This window comes from Apus apus, chromosome 23 (assembly GCF_020740795.1).
Source record: "Apus apus isolate bApuApu2 chromosome 23, bApuApu2.pri.cur, whole genome shotgun sequence".
NCBI lineage: Eukaryota > Metazoa > Chordata > Aves > Apodiformes > Apodidae > Apus > Apus apus.
The window spans coordinates 5,800,808-5,820,156 of record NC_067304.1 but is presented as its reverse complement, the minus strand read 5'-3'; the positions used below and the strand labels follow the sequence as shown (position 1 = coordinate 5,820,156).

General features: G+C 49.3%; 2 protein-coding genes across 3 annotated transcripts; one reads left to right on the top strand and one right to left on the bottom strand.

The window, feature by feature from the left end:
• Positions 1-1,180: 1,180 nt before the first annotated feature.
• On the bottom strand, positions 1,181-11,108 carry GUCA1B (guanylate cyclase activator 1B). Of its 2 annotated transcripts, none has more exons than XM_051639069.1 (5): positions 11,070-11,108; positions 7,028-7,237; positions 5,190-5,339; positions 3,711-3,828; positions 1,181-3,185 (listed from the first exon to the last, which is right to left on the bottom strand). In XM_051639069.1, exons 2-5 carry the CDS (start codon positions 7,229-7,231, stop codon positions 3,058-3,060), a joined length of 600 nt encoding a protein of 199 aa, XP_051495029.1. In that variant the 5' UTR covers positions 7,232-7,237; positions 11,070-11,108; the 3' UTR covers positions 1,181-3,057. The 2 variants fall into 2 exon arrangements, with proteins under 2 accessions (XP_051495029.1, XP_051495028.1); XM_051639068.1 differs by lacking the exon at positions 11,070-11,108 and adding an exon at positions 7,318-7,490.
• A 788-nt stretch (positions 11,109-11,896) lies between these two features.
• On the top strand, positions 11,897-18,970 carry IRF6 (interferon regulatory factor 6). Its single transcript, XM_051639064.1, has 8 exons — positions 11,897-12,018; positions 15,153-15,326; positions 16,205-16,409; positions 16,853-16,975; positions 17,084-17,230; positions 17,454-17,846; positions 18,250-18,368; positions 18,643-18,970. The coding sequence occupies exons 2-8, from the start codon at positions 15,153-15,155 to the stop codon at positions 18,862-18,864; spliced, it is 1,383 nt and encodes a 460-aa protein (XP_051495024.1). The 5' UTR covers positions 11,897-12,018; the 3' UTR covers positions 18,865-18,970.
• Positions 18,971-19,349: the final 379 nt, after the last annotated feature.

The window sequence follows — 19,349 nt, the reverse complement described above, 5'->3', positions numbered from 1 at the left end:
TGGTGACAGTGTCTGTGGGGAGGGAGGGGCAGTGCAGCCCCTGGGGGGGTGGGAGAGGCTCTTTTAGGAGCTGCCATCAGAGGGGTGCTGGGTCTGCAGGACCCACCCCCCAGGGGCCATGGCAGCAGCACGGGCTGCAGCACAGCAGGGTTCGATGCTGTGGGAGCTGCAGGGCCCCTCTGCCTTTTGAGGGAGGCAGAAATCACAGATCCATGGATCAGATGAGGCTGGGAGGGATCTTAGGTGGGTTTCCCTGTCTGTCCAGTGGGAAGCAGCATTCCAGAATCTCAGGAACCTGCTGGGCACAGTATTTCAAGGTACAATGCTTCCTTAGCTCCTGTCCCACGGTGCCCCCCCCATCAGCCACCCTCAGCACCAGTCTTACCTTCAGCTCTCTCACCTCATTACTTCACCTTCACAAAACTAAACTTCAGAGGCCTCAAGCATCAGAGCAGATGGCAAAAACTCACATGGCATTTGTCTTTTCCAAGCCATCTTGTTTCCTAATTTAGACTGAAAAGAAATCCGATCAGTCAAATCCAATTCTAGCTGGGCTGTAAGTCTGGAAAAATGGATTATGCCCAGTGTCTGACATCAGCAGTGTGATGTGAATGAAGAGTGGAGTTTGGGAGGAGATCAAATTGTTCATACCTATGGATTTAACAGGACTAAGACTAAAGCACCTTGTGATTTCTTGTCAAAAGGTTACATGACTGATAAAAGGAACAGTTTTCCACCCACACAAGTGTCACCCACCACACACACCTCTGCCAGCCCAGAGCCACCCAGCTGCCCAGTCCAGCACTTCACTTTGGGTCCTAAATGCTCCAAGGCTCCTGTTTCAGCCCTGGCAGGGGCCACCTCACTGCAACACCATCAGCTCATTTGATTGAAAGCAACTACTTCCAATTATTTTCTTTTTTTTTTAATCATACACGTGCTTTCCCCCACTCCTTTTCTACTCTGCTCTGCAAGAGCATCACCATCTCTGCTTCCTATCTGTCTGACCCAGGTTAGCTGTTAACACTTCACACCTCCCTTAAACTCATTATGTCAGTCTTAGAGACTACAACTTTGATCCAATATGCAGCTGCTTACACACTTCCCCACCTTCATTCCAAGTTGAAAAGAGATACTATGAAACAGAATTATAATAAATAATTCTTTATTAAATCCATGTGTTATAAAATTTCTGCCAACAACTGACGGAGTGCTCAGTGTTAGGATGCCCTCTACCACCCCAGCAGAGGACTGCTGCTGTGGGGACACCAGGCAGCTCCTGCCTGACCTGCCCAGCTAAGCAGAACAAGAAAGGTCAAAGCATTTAAGGAAAACTGCCTCTGCAGTAAGAAAACATCCACTTGAAAGTTAGAAATTGTGCAAGGAGCAGAATGTGTGACACTGGTTGAGAAGCTGAAATGTAAGGAATTAGGGGTTTGTATCCTATCATGAAAACATTTGTCCACAAGCTGAAAAAAAACAAATCAGTAAAGTGGATATTTTCTTCCAGGCCCTCAAGTCAGAAGCAAGATTCTTCTGTCTGATATTTGGCTGATCAACTCCTGACTGCAGTGAGCTCTAACCAGCTGCCCTACAGCAGCAGAAACCAGGAGTCTAATCTACTCAGGCAAGTAGCACAAGCTGTGTGCATTTACTGAGAACTCTTAGAAAGTCTGTTTAGAAGTAGAAATGTGTATGGATTTGAACTCTGTCACTGACTATGTCTTACCCTGAATCCTTCCTCATGTTCCTGAATTTAAACATCAGCTAAATTGACAAGACCACAAACCAGCAAAGTATTCAACTAATGAAAGGTTTCACAGTCACAGTTGAAAGGTTTGCAAATATTTTCATGGGTATGACTTGGCCCACTGAGCTCATGGGAAAACTGAACAGACAAATTTGTGTTTCCTGGGGAAAGTTTTCTTGCAAATATTCCAACAAAAGTGAACTAAAATATTGGTTCAACTCAAAATCTCTTTCCACATACACACACCTATGGAGGAATATGGGTTAGCCATAAGAATAGCAGAGCTCAGCCTACAACCTGTGTGTATTTTATTTGTCATTTGTGGCTAATTGAGTCCAGTGTAAAACCACTGGCACTACTTAAGTAACTCAGATTCTTCTTCACTTTCTCCTCTCCGTGGTCCTGCCAACACAGCAGCACTAATCCCCTCGCTGCAGACACTGCCAAGCCAAACTCTGCTCTTCCCTTCTCTCTCCTTCCACACAAAACTCTTCCATGTGCCATGTAAGTCCTGGAGCTTCTTGAGCTCTTTCAGTCTTCAGAGCAGGAGAAGCTGTTCTAGGGGGATGATCCAATAAGAAACCAGCTCAAATGGAGCAGCATCACACTCATGCCAGTCCAACACAGCAGATCCCAAGAGGTGCCACTTCCACTGCTGCTCAGTGTTTGGAAAGGACATTTTGCAGCTTCCCAGGAACCCAAGTGTCTGAGCAGGTACAAGGAGCAGACCCAGGTCCACAGGAGGGGGATGTAAGGAGGCTCCACTCCCACTGCCCAGCCCACAGCACTGTGCCCTCATAGTGTAGGTGTTCAATAACCTTGCATTAGTAGTAACATAATCTACTAAATACACATACTGACCCCAGAGCACCCTTTCATCATCACTTCTTGTTCAATGTGTTTGTACCTCTGCAGGTGGAATGTTGCAAACACTGGTCTGCACTGAAGACAGCAACACTGCAACAGGATTCCCTCCTTCCCAATCCCATCTGTCACCAGACTAAAACCCTGCCCAGGATCTACTGCAGTAAAACCACAAGAGGTTTGTTCCTTGGGGTGTAACAAAAAACCAGAGCTGGCAAACACGGTATTGTGTACACAGAAAGACTTATTCATAGGGCAAAAATAGTCTCTGGGTACCAGCAGTAGGCAGCACATGGATTTTACAGTGAGATATGGCTTCTTAAACCACTGAAGTTTTCATCTGGATGCCAAGATTTTGTTCAAAAGAAAAGCTACTACCAGCCTGCAGTAAGAGAGCCAGTCACAGTCAGCATCACATTATCAGCTGTATCAAAATGGAATTCTCAGAACAAAGCACTCTTTCTCCTACGCTCAGAGATCCATCCCCCGGGGTTTACATCCATTTGCAACATCTTCATCACCCACTTGTCCTTCTTGGCCCCATTAATGAACTCGTCAAGAGACAACTGACCTGTGAGTGAGATGAGGACGACACCAGATGAAGAGACAAACATGGCAGATAAGACACAAGACGAGGAAGAAAAAGTCATCTAAGTTTCAGAAAATACTCTAAGCCAAGCTCACACCTGCCCCAGCCCCTTGGCCAACACCGAGTGTTGCGTTAGATCCCACAGGCTGCTCCAGGAGATTGCAAGTCTGATCCTGCAAGCCCTGGTGCTGCTGGAGCCCTGGGCTTCACCCAGGCTATTTGTACTGGGACTGGGACCTGGCTTCAGAGGAGGGGATCTGTGTGCCCCCAAAACCCAGCTGGATACAGCCCAAGTATTTGATATTAAGATAAAAACAAATATCATTTCCTCCTATTGCACAAAATTATTCTTGATTCTAACAAACAGATGAGAACCAAACCCAGTGTGTCTAGTGTGAGTAACACAGTAGTCCTGAGTGATTTATTGATAGGTGCAATTAAAGGCAACCTGCTCAGCACAGATAACTCCTCATTACATGACTGCAGGCTGAGCCATTGGTCACTTACCATCCCCATTCGCATCCACTAACTGAAATATCCTGTCCACAACTTCCTCTGGAGTCAGCAGAGGAGTCCCCTCCTCCTCCTCCTCCGACTTACACACTTTCTTCAGCCTGTAGATAGCCTGAGAAAGAGTTCACAGGTTAGGACAGGAAAATGAGCAGCAGTGAACTCCTTTGCCTTCCCAACAGTGCGAAGGGCTTTCACCAAGGCTGTGATGTTTTCACCTCTCTAGAAAGATCTGCCACTCGACAGCCCCAGATCTGCTGAAACCACTGACCTCACACACACTGGGTTGCTTCATGTGCTCTTTGAAGCTGCTGCCTCCTATTTCCCTTCCACATGTTGGTCAGGCCTCAGGGTTCCTTTGCAAATAACATGGCAAGGGTTTCTCTGACAGGAAAATTATCCTGCTTCTGAGTATGATTTTTCTAACATCTGAGGCCAAGCACCTCTGGATTTAGCCAGCCCTCTCTCCCAGGAAACCTGTGCCTGAGCTGCAAGATCAAACCTGTATTAGCACATATTTTGACCCACAGTTTCTGTTCCACTTTGTCACTGGCAAGGGGCAGATTTTATCTATTCCTTTCCATGACAACCACCTGTTCATTATTAACTCTACTCCTTAGGCTGAAGGGTTTTGTCTGAAGTCTTCCCAGAGAGGGGATAAGCAAGGGCCTAAAAGGCTCTAGCCAATTCCTGGTTGACCTCAAGCTAGAACTAAGTCTGCTCCAGACAAGATCCCCACACCTGCTGCTGGTGGCACAGGTAACAAGCTGGTCACACTTCCCAGCCCAGTTTGTGCTTCCCACAAATTTCATCTGATGTTTTCTTGACACTGCATTGCACCCAAGATCCTGAAGAGTTTGATCACCATTCAGCCTCCCAAGCTCTGCTGTGGAGATAACAGCTCCTGGAAGTGCCAGGGTGATGCCAGCACAGTCTCCAAGATATTTACCTAAAGAAGAACCCAGGGACCCTGTGTCTGGCTGCCTGCTGAGCCCCATGTCTCCTCTCATACAGACAATAATTAAAGCTAAGTGCAGAACATAACAGAAACCTAGAAAGGAATAATTACAAAAAGTGTTCTCGTACTAATTGTGCCTCTCAGTGTATTCTCACCAGCTACTTGGGCAGGAAACATTTCAGGAGCATGGGATGAAACCCCTTCCACTGGCCAGTGCAATGAATCTTGGTGTAAAAAAGTTGAAAGAAAAGGCAGAGCAGAGATACAGAAACTCCACAACAGCACCTGGATGCTGCATTTCTGCAGCTTCAGCAGCAGCAGAGCCCTGCTATCCCACAGCCTCCCCATCGGTCTCCAAGCCTCCAAGTACATGACCCTTTGCACCAAGGTCCAGGCATTTTCCCTTCATCACTGCCCACAGCTGCCTCGAAACCTGATTATCACAAACCCCACACACTCCATTGCATTCCCGAGGAGCTGAGATTGCTCCAGTAAGTGATTAGGCAATGCCTACTTACCTCAACAATTTCCTGCAGCTCAGGTTTATCTATGCAGCCATTCCCATCCTTGTCATATATTTTGAACGTCCACCTCAGCTTGTGCTCCAGTTTGCCCCGTAAAACAAGATTCAAGGCAGCTACATATTCCAGGAAGTCAATGGTGTTGTCCTGCAGAGACAGAAGCAGAGGAATGGCTCTTGATGGATCCCATGGAGGATGAGGAGCAGGTGAGCACTGACATTTTTGGGAAGGGTTTGCCATTCTCGACAACCTCAGCTGCTTCACTGAGACCAAGACCCCCCACTGCCCCTTCCTGCCACCCTTCACCTCATTTAATTTTGATTTGCCCGAGTCAGACAGACAAGGACCATCTCACCATTCCAAAGGGGGCAGCAGGAACACCCCCAATAAAGGGTTCCCATCGAGTGCTCATCCTCCTCAAAGCTTCAGCAGTGAAGGGCTGCAGGGCTCCCCCAGCAGCCTCCAGCAGATGGCCCTCATGCAGGTCACCACTGTCCCCAGGGCTAAGCCCGGCTCTGTGTCACCCTCCTGGGAGATCCGAGTTACCCACCTCCTGAACCTCTGTGGTTACTGTATGTGGTTACACATACAGAGCATGAAAAGGCTTCAGGATTGTTTTTTATTTCCTTACCATACTACTACTAATCCTTCAGCTTGCTCAGCCCTGCTCAACTGATCATTTACCAGAGGCATTTTTAGGTAAACACAAGAACTCAGGAGTAATTTGATGTTGTTCATAGATGTAAGTACCAACATCCCTTAGAAACGTGTCCTGTTTGTTTGGGTTTGTTTTCACTAGGAAAACTCCCATAAACTGGGAATGGGCTTTGCCTCTTCTGCACACCATTTGCTCCACAACCCTTGCTGCAGGACCTTCAGTTTTCTACAGGAATCTGGGTTTTGCCAACTTCTGAGACAAGGCTGACCTGCCCACATCTCACGTGGGTTTTTGTAATCCATTCTCACAAACTAGCTTTTTTTTTACCACCCCAATGTGATTTTGCCCCTGGTTTCAAAGGAAGGCTGAGGGAAATTGTTGTATCTGAGAGATGAGAGACTTGTCTCCCCTTTTCCTGCTGCCATCCAGCAGCCAACAGCCCCATCCTTTCAATGTTATCAAGAGCTTCAGAAAAAGAACAAAACTGCAGTTTGGCAAGCACTGCCTTCCCATTTCAAGACAAGAAAGGCAACCACATCATGTTTCTTTAGACTCTGAAGCACCACAGGCCAGCACCAGGCTCTTTTGCACCAACACATGGGTATGCATGAACTGCTACTAAACCAGAAAGCCCACTTTCCCCAGGTGTCTGATAACAAATACAGCAAAGGGAATCAAAACCAGAATGTCTGAATTGTTCAGCATTCCTTCACTGTGAGCAGCTGAAATAGTGTTTTGTTCCCTGCCACCTGGGCACTGCACACACCGTGTGGCACACACTGCCTCCACTCTGTAACAAGCCTTTCCTGCATTTTAAATCCTCCTCTAGCATAACAGATCATTTTTTCCCCACATAGCAACCTTTGCTATTTAAGAATCTGTCAACAATACTGTCCTAAAATGCAACTGCCTGAATTTCAACCTTTTAATCCATCCCTAGTCCCTTAAGGGAACATTCTGTCCTTAGTTTGTGTATGGATCCACCAGAGGATCCATCCAGCCCATACAGACTGGTGCAGGGCATGCTCTTCTCCTGCCCTAGCAGGTCCATCACCCTTGCTTTATTCTCATGAAGCATGGTAACAAGGGTGGGAGCTGCATCAAAACACCTTCAAATTAGAGAAGAAATAGGTGTGAATTATTAGGCAAAAAACTGTAGCAGCTCCTCATCACTTACCCCGTTCTTATCGAAAGCTCTGAACATGTTTTCAACATACTCCGAAGCTTCACGGTCATCATGGACCCCAAAGAACTGCTTGAACTCGTGCATGTAGAGGGTCCCACTGGGACATTCTATCACAAACTTCTTATACCATTCCTGCAGTTCAGCAACATCCATCTCTGTTTGCTCCCCTGCAGCATTGGTGAACTGCTGACCCATCTTGCTCTGTAAATCAAGGTTAAAAAACAGAAGCAACAAAAGGAAAACACTGCCAAGATCTTTGACTTATATTGTCCTTTTACCACCTTCACTCTTTTGTCCTTTGCTCTTTTGCTTCTCTCTGTCTTGTGCCTTTATTCGACTTTAATCTTGTCTCTTGCTATTTCACCTTCTGTTTTGCTGCTTTCTGTTCTTCTGCCTCTTTCCTCCCCAGGCTCACCCCAGCCGTGTGCCCCCGAGCTGGTTGCACTCCTACTTTTCTGCACTCCTGCCTCTCTGCAGTGGGGAAGAACAACACGTGGTACCAGGCAAGTTTAAAAATAACTAAGATCATTAGGAGATTCCCACCCATTAGTCACCAAGGCCTTTGGATGTTCTGAGCTGTGCCCTATTTAGGAACAGGCTCCAGAGGCTCAGGGTCCCCCTGCATGTTAATACCTTCATGTTGAATAATTTGTGACCCCAGGCTCCCCTTACACACAGTGCACAGCCCCACTCACTTTACTCCAGACTTTCTAAGGGAAACGAGGGATTTAAGGGGCCTTTCCCAGCATTAACTGCTCAAAACTGGCCTGTGCTCCCTGCTTGTGGGGATACTTGTTGTTTCAGGGAAACAGAGCATAGTAACCAGCCACTACAGAGAGGAAATCCTGAAAAAGTGAGCACACAACTAACATTACTTGCATCCAAAACCCTGCTGATATATACAGTGAACTGAATGTCTGCTACAGGCTTTGCTGCATATAAAGTGATGAGGAGAACCAGTAAACATGCTGAGATACAAATATGGATATTTCTCTGCTTTTCACAATTCACTCTCAAAGTTCTCAGTTAAAAATAACAGGAGCATTGTATTTCCCTATTTTTTAGGGCATTGCCTTCTCCTCAACCCCCTCCCCCTTTGGTGCCTTTATCCATTGAATTATTCCCCCTGCTCTCCCTCACCACCAAACATTGCTTCCCACTTGTACTTCACACACCCCCCCCAGCTCTGCCCTGGCCTCTCGCTGTTCTGCCACCACTCACCACAGCCTAGCAGCAGACACCCCCAGCCCTCCTTTCTGTTGACAACCCAATCTGGTTCCTTCATTTCCTTGTCGGAACCATCAGCTTTTATTTATAGCATCCCAGGTACTCTATATCCAGCCATTACCTGTGTCAGCTGGAAAGCAATTACCTGTAGCTATAAATGTGCCTGAACCAGGTTGACATACAGGTGGGATTCTCCTTTTAAGAGGATTGGAGTAACACTAATATGTAACAACAGGCTCCTTAACCTAGTAATGTTAAGACTCAAGGATTTAGGCTGCTTGCTTTTATGAAACATTTTTTTTTTGGTGGTGGTGTGGAAAGAAGAGTTTCTCCCATGGAAAAACACCAGTTAAGAATCAGTCATTTAAACCCCACTGTAGAAACAGGATTTGCTCTGAATCTGCTCACACTTGCAAGTGACCCATCAGTGGCATCACATGTGAGTTTGTACATATAGAGGTAGATAAAGCTGCAGGAGCCCGGTACAACTTTGCACTTCTGTACAGGAGCATGGCCAGGCAATGCCTGGCTTCGTTAAGCAAGATGAAGATCTCAGTAGTACAGGTGATGCATGGGGAAGGGCCAGAGGAGTTACCAAGAAGATGAAGACTGCTCTCTTTCAACAAAAAAGGTATATTTTTATCTAATAATGTAGAGGAAACCTGTTTGTCTATCTTTGTGCCTTGAACAATGCAACATGGCTAATAAACTCAGCCCTTCCTTTTGTAAATGCTTCACCAAGTGTCAGTCCCTGACTCTGAGGTCCCTTTTCTGCAGCAGAGCAGCTTGAGGACTGGGTCATTACAAAAAGTTACTCTGGATCTACTCCCCAGCACTTGTCTCTTAGCTAGACCTACTAGAAAGAAGTCTTTGGCAGCCACAGTCACTGTGGGTTTTGGAAAGTCGTTCTGTGGCACTGTCCATTTCCCCATGCCCAGTGACACACACCATGTAAAGAAACAGCTTTTTCTTTCCATGGTGTTTCTTGATTCATCTTGGTCAATCCCTGGTGAGGCCATGGGTCCTCTCTCTGGGTGTGAAACAGCTTTCAAAAGGTCCAGGTGCTGCTGCCAGGCCTTAGGAGGGCTGGTGGCCCTTTTCCCTGCAGCACAGGAGTTCTGCCGGGGCTGCTGTGGAGCCTTTCACCATTTTGTGCTGCTCCTGCACCCAGGCTGCGTGCTGGAATGTGAGTGCTGAGAGCACCCAACAAGACTCCACATGCCCAGGATGTTCTCTTGCCTCATTGCATAATTGTGTTTTGCCTTATGGGAACTTAGTGATCTGTTCCCAGGAGAGAAAATGGTTCCCCTTTGTTTTGATGACTACAGTCTTTTCCAGCTAGGAACAAAGGACTGCAGGAGACCTGGGTTACAAAGTCTGGCTGGTGCTATTGCAGGTATCATGACATACAATCGTGTTGATAAAAGTCCTGATGGTAATTTGGCACTGAAATAAATTAAATCCTATAGCTCCTGGTATGATAATTCCTCTGTATATACTCTCATTGTCCAAAGTGTGTGTGCTCTGCAGACTGTACTGACAGGGCTGCTGTCTTTCAGCCAGCACAATGTCACTTTTTGAAGTACAGTTTATCAGCCAAAGGATTTCTTCATTTGATTTGAAAAAAACAACACACAGATAGAGGTCAACATAAGCAGAGGAAACTAAAAAGAATGATGTCTAGAAACACTACAGTAAAGAGGTTGGAGCTGTCTGAGGGTTTTGCATCAATGCTTCATGTCAGTGAACACTTTGGATTATTAGATGTAACCAGGTAACATCTGATTTACATGTGCTGCCTAATGAGCTATCCCTAGATTATCACCTATAGAGCTGAAAAGCTGCAGAGTTTCCCAGCCAAGAGCATGGAAAAAGACAGTGTATTTCCCATCAGTTCACTAACCTGACATGCTGCCACATGCTTCAGCACGGCCTGGTAGAAACTCAAGGGGGAAAAAAAAAAACCCAAACCCTGCGGAGGGTTGGGAAGACTCATGTGTTTGGCATCTGCCTCACCACTAGGTAAGGGTAACAAAGGCACAGGGTGGAGGCAGGCACAGCTGCCCAGCCAGAGGACCAGCTTCAATGAAACTGGAGGCAAGACTCACTCCTTCGCCCACGCTGGGCAGCCCTGGCCAAGTCCTGGTGCTGCATTGCTCCTTTTATTTGAAATACCCCTGACCTGCCCTCAGACCACTCTGTGTGCTGGGCACTCCCAAGTGTCCTTATAATGTCCTAGAAAGAGCCAAGCTCTGCCCAGAGCTGCTCCAGGGGTGTGTGGGGAGTGTGCAGCATCACTGCCGGGGTTTGCTCCCAAAGCTGCCCCAGCGTTGGACCAGAGGGGAAAGCAAACCTGGAGCATCCCGGAACGCACCCACCTCCAGGCAGGAAGGGCAGGAGGAATGAGGCAGCTTTTGGGCTGACCTGTTTGAGGGGAGGTTAAAGATCCCTCAGACTTTGGCTGGGAGTTCAGTCCAGCTCTGTGCATCACTTCCCAGTTGCTCACCAAATTGGCCAAACTGGTGAACATTCTTCTACAGCAAGAATAACAATGGGATAGAGGGTGTTGTTACAGGAGCAGCTGTCCCTTGTTTTGCACATCAGAAATGGTCAGAGACCACTAACCAAACCCATCTAAAATCTGTCATTTCAGTGCTGTCCCACTGCAAACCCTGCTGACCTATGCGTGTCACCTGCTGCCTTCTGTTTATTGCCAGAAAGATTTTACTCTGCACTGATGAAGCCCTGCTAAATGTTACCTCTGAGTGGCCACATTTCAGTGCTGAATGGAGCCTGAAATACTTACCTTACAGGGCCAATTTGCCAAGAAAGATGCAGAATTGCCCTTTCTTTGTGTGTGAAGATTCTAAAACTCTTCCATAGTTCCAAAGTCTTGGCACTGAGCCTTTCCAAATTCAGGATCCAGCCGTGGTGTTCATGATGGGAAGGAGAAGGGAAATTCCCACCGTCTTGTTTTGTTTGATCCACTGAAACTGAGCAGGGAATGGATGTCTGATCTCTTGAAACCAAGATTCACCACTGAGTCACACTCTCCACCTAGGAAGGGAACATACGAGACGAGAGGCTGCAGCCGGGCTGGGGGGCGATGCCTCCGGCCCCCCTCCCAGCCCCGGGTGGGTCTGAGCAGGGACAGAGGGGAGGGACGTTGTTTAGACTTTCCCGACGGAGCTGCGAGCCCGTGGCTCTGCGGTAACCGCAGCTCCCGGCTTTGCCTCTGCTCCGCGGCGGGGCGGCTGCGCTGCAGCTGGGAACAGTAAAAAACAACCAAAAAAAAACCCACCACCGCAAACGGGAACTTGATGTTTTATTTCCTAAATATTCCATTAAAACAAAAACAAATCAAACAAAAAAACACAACAACAACAAGAAAAGGGACGTGGGTGGGGGGACGGGGGCGCGAGAGCTGCGCTTGCCCTGGGGCGGGGGAAACACGCACACGCGGCGGTTCCGCAGCCCCGAGCCCCCCATCCCTCCTCTTCCTCCTCCGCGGGTGCGGAGCGGAGCCCCCTCCCCCCCCGGGCCGTGGGCGGGGCGGGCGGTCCCGCGGCTGCGCCCGGCGCACCTGGGCAGGTGAGGGCGGAGTGTGCGCGGAGCCTGCGCGGAGTTTGCGCTCCCCTGCCCCGCTGCCGGCGCCGCCCCGCTCCGCTCCTGCGCCCACGCCCCGGCCCCGCGGGGCGGCCCAAAGCCCCCCTGCCCAGCCCTGGGTGCGGAGCCGGTCCCCGCCCGTCCGAGCGGTAAGTTGCGCGGGGTGTGGGTCGCGTTGCGCGGGGTGTGGGTCGCGTTGCGCGGTAGGACGGGCCCGGTCCAGGAGCCCCGCGTCGGGAACCGCGCTCCGCCAAGCCCCGTCCGACGCGGGGACTCCGGAGCGGGCCGAGGAGGGTTCGTCGGGTCCCGAGGGCAACGGGGAGGGTAAAAGCGGCTGAAAAACCTCCACTGATCGCTCCTGCCCCACCTGCTCCCGCCGCCTGTGCCGGGTTAGCCCAGGGCTACGTCTTTCCAGTTGGTGCAAACCGTGGCCTGGAGTCGGGGCAAGGGTGGTATTTGTCGTTCCCCCCCGCCCAGTTCCCCGGTGGGTGTTTTCAGAGCGTGGTTGTTGCTTTCCTGAGAACCCAAATTATCGGTAACTCACGGCTCTTCCTGGCAGAGGGCTGAGGTGACCAGGCTGGGCTGCGGGAGCTGTGAGTTGTAGGGGTTAATGGTGCTCCGGGGGTGTTGCTCGCCCTGCGCAGGGCAGGGGGGGCTGCAGGAAAGGGGATGTCCAGATCTCTGAAACGTGGGAGCTACAGGTTACCCGTATAGAGAGGTGGTAGGTGTTGGACCAGCAGATGAAAAATTCAGCCTCTTTCTCTGTAGGAATGCTCGTGTGAAGGGTTGAGCCTCTTGCCTTTGAAAAAAGGGACACAAACCCCCGAAACAGAGGGTGGTGTCATCGAGCAGGGGTGATGAGGAAGGTCTGAGCTCTGCGATGAACCTGGAGAAGACCCTTCCTCCTGCAGAGGCTTCATGCCCGGGGTGGAGCAGGAGCCCTGGGGGTGCTGGGGGGAGTGGAGACACCGGCACAACTGAGACAGGCGCCGGGTTCTGTTTTCCTGGTGTGTCCCGTGTTGTCACCCATGCTGGCCCCCCCAGAGTCCCCGCAGTCAGCCAGGGCTCTCCTGACCTTGGTCACTCGTCTGCAGCCCTTGAGGGAAGGGGCTGCAGGATGCTGCTGCTTCCCGAGCCGGCTGGAGTTGTTCTTCTGGGGGTGAATGTCTTCCCTTCGAGGAAAAACGTGTGACTGAATAATAATTGGGGTACAGGGATTAACTGCACGACTGAGCAGAGATGCATGAGCAGCACAGGGATGTTCTGGTTACCCCCCTGCCACAGCCGGTTTGAGAGGGAATAAAGGAGACTGAAGGATCCCTGGGTGTGTGCACTGAGGAGTCTGGAGCGAGGACCAAGCCTCCCCTGGCCAATCCCATTAGCAGTGTCCCGACGTTCCCAAGCTCAGCCTCTGGCACTAGTGGACCCCCCTGGATCGAAGTTGAAGGTTTTAAGAGGTTGACTCATTGTCTGAGCCCAGCAATGGGATTCAAGTTGATTTGCTCTCTGTTATCGTGTCAACAAGTCGCTGGTGATAAAAGGTCATAAAGCATTGTAACGTGGGCTATCCACGGGCTGCCTGACCCCAGGGATAGTTCCAGCCCCACATGGCTGCTCCCTCCGTGTGATCCAGGAACTTCTGTTTGAGACAGGAACAAATTTTTCTCCCTGGTGCGTGGGTTTGAAGTAGCTCTTGGTCTTGCAAAGGTGTGTGTACACGGCGTGTGTTATTAGAAGCACAGGGGACTGACTCCTTGTAAAGTTGAGTGTGAAAGAGGTGGTGGAAACAAGCTGTAGTTAGGGTTGTTTTGTTACAATAAGTCACTTTTTTTTTTTTCCTTCATAAGGGAAATCGATAGTGGGGTTTGGTCTCAATTCTAAGCCCAGGATTAAGCTGGATTTTGTGACTGCAAAACGCTGCTGAAAGCTGAATTCTGGCAGGATTTTCAACACGGGTAACGAATACAGCAGCTTCAGAAGCACAGAATGATTTTGATGATTGCTTTCTGATCCCTTGCAGCTCCTGGGAAGCAGTCTGCTACTGTCCCCACGTCCTTGATGGACCACATTTTAAAACTGTTACTTAAAGATCATTTGCAATTTAATCTGAACGTTTTCTTCACTTAGCAGATAAAATAAGTTGTGTTCAGATTAATTTTGTGTGAACACTTGCATCTGAATGGGATCTGCAGGTATTTGAACAAATAAAACCTGTTTCTAGACTAGTTCTTGGATAGGATTTTTTTATCTCCTCTGTCTCTGCTAGTAGAGACATTTTGCAGCTCCTGCAGCACTATTCACAGCTCGTGGCAAAGGTTTTACTTGTCCTATAACTGCTTTATTAATCAGAATATTTGTCATTTCTCATGATGTTTCCAAATTCACAAATTAATCTCCAAAATCTCCCAAAAATCTAAAGATACCAAATGGTGTCTCTTTCTACAGAGGGACAGTCATTTGCTTTGGTTGGTTGGTTTTGTATCTGTTCAGCACAAGAAAAATATTGTTGGTTGGCTGCAAACTTTGTAGCAATAGGGGCTGCTTAAACAACAACAGATTGGATCAGTTAACTGCAGGATTGTTTGGGTTTTTTTATAAAACGTGAAAGTTAAGTCAGCATCCCTTGATTTTTAGCAGGAGTGCAGACCTGCAGTTCATGTCCCTTGGATAAACATCCTGGTCATTATTGCCCAGTGCTGTTTGCAGATGACTGTGCTGCATTCAGAGCATTCATGAGAGAGGCATGAAGAGGAAAGTCTGTCACTCATAAAATGTTTCCCTCCGCTTGAGCCTGATGCTTCTTCCACCTGTACCTCAGCTGGGGCAAAAGCCTCTGGTTCAGCACGTTGGTTTCTCTCCCTGGTGTGTCTGACACGGCTGAAGAGGAGACAGAACAGCTGGGCCCCTTCACTGGGGTGTACATGGAGGCTTTTGAAACTCTGCTGCCTGTTCCTGCTGTGGCTTGTTTGTGGCTTTATCTCCTGCCCAGCTGGGGTTGGCTCGGGTTCGCCCTCCGTGTGCTCAGCCAGCACAAGGAACACGCCACAACCGCGTGGAACAGTGATTAGTCCTTGTCACAGCTCTGACCCCACTTTGTGATGCCTTTGTCCCTCCTGGCAGAAGAGTCACTGAGCTGCATCAGTGGCTCCAGGGTGCAGGAACATGTCAAACAGCAGCAGCCCCACGGCATGGGGCCCTTTGTCATCACATTAACGTTTTGTACAGCACGTGAGTCTCAAGTGACCTGTAGCAGCTGCTCTGCTGTCACCCCCGTCTCTCGTAGATGGCGTTACACCCGCGAAGAGTCCGCTTGAAGCCGTGGCTGGTGGCCCAGGTGGACAGTGGGATGTACCCGGGCCTGATCTGGCTCAACCGGGAAGCCAAGCGGTTCCAGATCCCCTGGAAGCACGCGACGCGGCACAGCCCGCAGCACGAGGAGGAGAACACCATCTTCAAGGTGAGGGAGGGAGAGCTGGGAAACACCACGGCTCCTAACCAGGCACAAAGGCCTGAATTGTTGGCCCAGGAGCTGGATAGGAATCTGGGTGGCTGTTTCCAGGCACATTTTGTCCTATTTCTTTGACCTCAGAAAAGCCACTTTGTGCACCTGGATGCCAAGCTTGGCTCTGCCTGAGACAGTGTCAGGTGTTTTAACCCTTTCTGACCATCTGGCACCTGACAATGTCTGACTGTGTGGACTCTGGAACATTGCTGCTTTAGGATGTGATAGTTGTCTTGTTCTTGGCAGTGAACCATTAAATACTGTTACATGAATCTTAACAGATCCACCACAAGCTTCCAGTACTCACCACTGCTGTCCCTACTATTCTTATTCCAAGGGATTCACTATAACCCCTACACTCCTTTGAGGAATTTCTGGCCTCTGCCTTGGAGGCAGATAGTCTGATCTTGGAGTGAGAGAGGGAGAGGGCCAGCTGGTGTCTGGGGCTGCTCCTCCACTCCATTGTGACTGAGTCCATTCCTCCTACACAGGCTGTGGCTCCCTGTCAAAAACAACTAGAACAACTTTTGGTCCTGAACCTGAGACCCCTGGAAAAACTCAGTGCACAATCCTGGACAATTTATACTTTCTTAACTTGTATGAAGATGCATGCTCAGAATTGCTACTGTTTTTTGGTGGTTTGTGTATAAATCTGCTCCTCCCCTCCTTTTACAGGGAAAAACTACTAAAGCAGGAATTTCTGTTCTTGTCAGAAGAGCGGTAGTTTAGCCTTCTGTGAGATAGTTTTACAGTGAATTTGTGGGGACATTTGATTTCTCATAAAAGGTGCAGTGTGAGAGGCCTGGACTGAGCACAGTGCACTTTGTCCCTAGGCTTGGGCCGTGGAAACAGGAAAGTACCAGGAAGGAGTCGACGAGCCAGACCCTGCCAAGTGGAAAGCCCAGCTCCGATGCGCTCTCAACAAAAGCCGGGAGTTCAACCTGATGTACGATGGCACCAAGGAGGTGCCCATGAATCCTATTAAAATTTATGAAGTCTGCGATATCCCGCAGTCCCAGGGATCAATCATTAATCCAGGTGAGGGCCTCGCTGACACAGGGCTGGGTTGGGAGCAGGCATTTGTCCAAGCCCAGCATTAACTCTCCAGCTGCCTGCGTGAGCAGCGTGGAGCAGCTGCTGTGGCTGAGCCTGGTTGTGCTTCAGCCTGGAGCACTTTGCCCCCAGTGTGCCCCCTGCACTGCATCCATACAGCTGTACAGTTGGATGCTTTCTGCTAAACCAGTGTTGGCAATAGTTTCTATCCTCAGCTTTCTAGATTTATATATTAAACTGAAAACTGTGTGTTGTGCAGATCAGGGTTTTCCTTTTTGTTTTTTTTTTATTTGCATACATTAGGGACGTACACAAAAAACTGTCCAGGCTTGTGCAAAGCTGAGATGAAGATTGCATTAATTTTTTCAAGAAATGCATTTCAGTGTTTCACAGCGATCAACCACCCACAAGGATGTGCTTGTTCACAGGTTCCACTGGCTCAGCTCCCTGGGATGAAAAAGATAACGATCTTGATGATGAAGAGGAGGAAGAATTGAATCAATCTCAGCATGTCCCTATTCAAGAGACATTTCCATTTCTTAATATCAATGGTTGGTGCCATATACTAGTGTATTAGTGAAGGTATTTGCCTGTAAATTGGTGCATGCTTGAAATAAAATCTCAGCTCACTGAAGAGAAGAACTGTTTCCTTTTTGTAGATTCTCCCATGGCTCCAGCCAGCGCAGAAAACTGCAGCCCTGAAGCGGTGTGGCCAAAGAATGAACCTCTAGATATGGAAATGCCCCCAACTGCACTGCAGCACGACTTCTTCAGCAGCCCCGAGCTCTGGATCAGCTCTCTGCCAAGTACGTAGGTGGATTTTTAGGGCTCCTGTCCTTGTATTTGGGGAAAAAAATAATAGTTTTTCCTTTTTCCCTGTGGCTATTTGCTTGTTAGCGTGGAGAGCTGTGTCTGGAGTAATCATCCCTCTGGCTGTAGCATGGATTGTAGCATGGGTTGTGTGGTGTGTGTCTGCATGCAGTGCACGCCAGTGTCCAGGGAAAGCCACACTGACAGTTTCTCTCTCAGTGACAGACCTAGAAATCAAGTTTGAATACCGAGGAAAGGAGACTGGACCCACGACGACTGTCAGCAACCCGCAGGGATGCAGGCTTTTCTACGGAGAGCTGGGTCCCATGCCAGACCAGGAGGAGCTCTTCGGGCCCATCAGTTTGGAGCAAGTAAAGTTTCCAGGAACAGAGCAAATCACCAATGAGAGGCAGAAGGTCTTCACCAGTCGGCTGCTGGATGTTATGGACAGGGGACTGATCCTGGAGGTCAGTGGCCATGCCATCTACGCTGTCCGGCTCTGCCAGTGCAAGGTGTACTGGTCTGGTCCTTGTGCACCTTCCTCCACCACACCAAACCTGATCGAGAGGCAAAAGAAAGTCAAACTCTTCTGTCTGGAAACGTTCCTAAGTGGTAGGTAGCTTCAGCTTCTGGAAAATAGCTTTGGATACTGGTCTGGGCAGTTGGTGGCACTGTTGGAAAGGGTGGTCTGCCCCAGGGAGCAGCCTGGATGCACCAGTTCGTTTGCTGGTGTGTGGAGTCACTGCTTCCCTGGCTTCAGTGGACTGTGGAGCAGGTGCACATCAGGAGAAAATGAATGTGCAGTCATATAACGCTCAAAGAACATTGGTGGGCTTTGCTTTTAAATAAAGCTTTTCTGGGTGCAAAACATAATCTGTAATTGTGTACGTGTAAGAGGTGGCTCTGGCAAAGGACAGTGTGTAGGTAAGACCTGGGACAGTATAACAAGGTGGGATGTGGTGGGTGTTTCTGACTGAAAGAGGACAACCCCACAGCATTCTGCTTTTCTTCCTAGAGCTGATTGCCCATCAGAAGGGACAAATTGAGAAACAGCCACCATATGAGATCTACTTCTGTTTTGGAGAAGAATGGCCTGATGGAAAACCCCGGGAGCGGAAGCTGATTGTGGTGCAGGTAGGAGTGGAGTCTCTGAAGTGGCACGTGCCAGCCTTGCTGGGGCTGGTGCCTTGGCTCTGATCAGTGCCCCTGGGTGCTACAGATCTGCTCTTCCCTGTCATGGCCACTGACTCTGGGGAACCCCCACGGGGCTGGTGGGTTTTGTCACAGCAAATACAAACGCTGCGTGTGTTTGGCTATTGTGGAAAACACCCCCTGCAGCCGGGGTTCCTGCACAGGAGTCTGCACTGTGTGACCGTGAGCCTAAAAACGCCGACTTCTTCTCCCGCAGGTCATCCCCGTCGTGGCCCGGATGATCTACGAGATGTTCTCGGGTGATTTCACCCGCTCGTTTGACAGCGGCAGCGTCAGGCTGCAGATCTCCACGCCCGACATCAAGGACAACATCGTGGCCCACCTGAAGCAGCTGTACCGGCTGCTGCAGAACCACCAGGAGGGCTGGCCCCTGCCGGCCCCCCCGCTGCACCTGGCGCAGCCCCTGCCAGCGCAGTGACGTGCTGGGCTCTGTGCCTCCCTCTGTGCGCAGAGACACGAGTGCCTCGCCTAAATACCAATAAAATCTGTAGAGCTGGCCAGCTGAGCAGTGCCAGCAGCCCGTGGTACTTTTGTGTTGGAAAAACTGGGGGGTGGGGGGGATGTTCCAGGAATACCTGCAACTCCTTTGCTATTTTCAGCTGTTTGCTTAAGTAACTGGTATGTATAAATCATTCTCAATCCTGTAATATTTTTTTTTTTGTTAAGCCACTCTTCATACATTGTATATAATACTGGAGCGTTGGGGGGGGGATAAAAAAATAATCTGTGCCCTATTAAAACCGCCTGGAGAGTATCACCTCGTCTAGTTGTGCTTCTCTTCAGCTGCAAGCGGGGAGGCTGATGCTTTTGCGGGCTGTTTTTAGTTCTGTAGCCCACACACAGCTGTATTTAAAACGCGCAGCTCCGCGCGCTCCCGGGAGCCACCGGAGGGGTCCGTTCTGA

Excerpts from the sequence above, each read along its gene's own strand:
- GUCA1B (XM_051639069.1), bottom strand. The coding sequence starts at position 7,231 with ATGGGTCAGCAGTTCACCAATGCTGCAGGGGAGCAAACAGAGATGGAT. Across the intron at positions 5,340-7,027 it reads GAGCTTTCGATAAGAACGGG|GACAACACCATTGACTTCCT; the intron begins GTAAGTGATGAG and ends CTGTCTCTGCAG. Across the intron at positions 3,186-3,710 it reads AGTGGATGCGAATGGGGATG|GTCAGTTGTCTCTTGACGAG; the intron begins GTAAGTGACCAA and ends TCTCACTCACAG.
- IRF6 (XM_051639064.1), top strand. The coding sequence starts at position 15,153 with ATGGCGTTACACCCGCGAAGAGTCCGCTTGAAGCCGTGGCTGGTGGCC. Across the intron at positions 16,976-17,083 it reads TCCATTTCTTAATATCAATG|ATTCTCCCATGGCTCCAGCC; the intron begins GTTGGTGCCATA and ends TCCTTTTTGTAG. Across the intron at positions 18,369-18,642 it reads GGAAGCTGATTGTGGTGCAG|GTCATCCCCGTCGTGGCCCG; the intron begins GTAGGAGTGGAG and ends CTTCTCCCGCAG.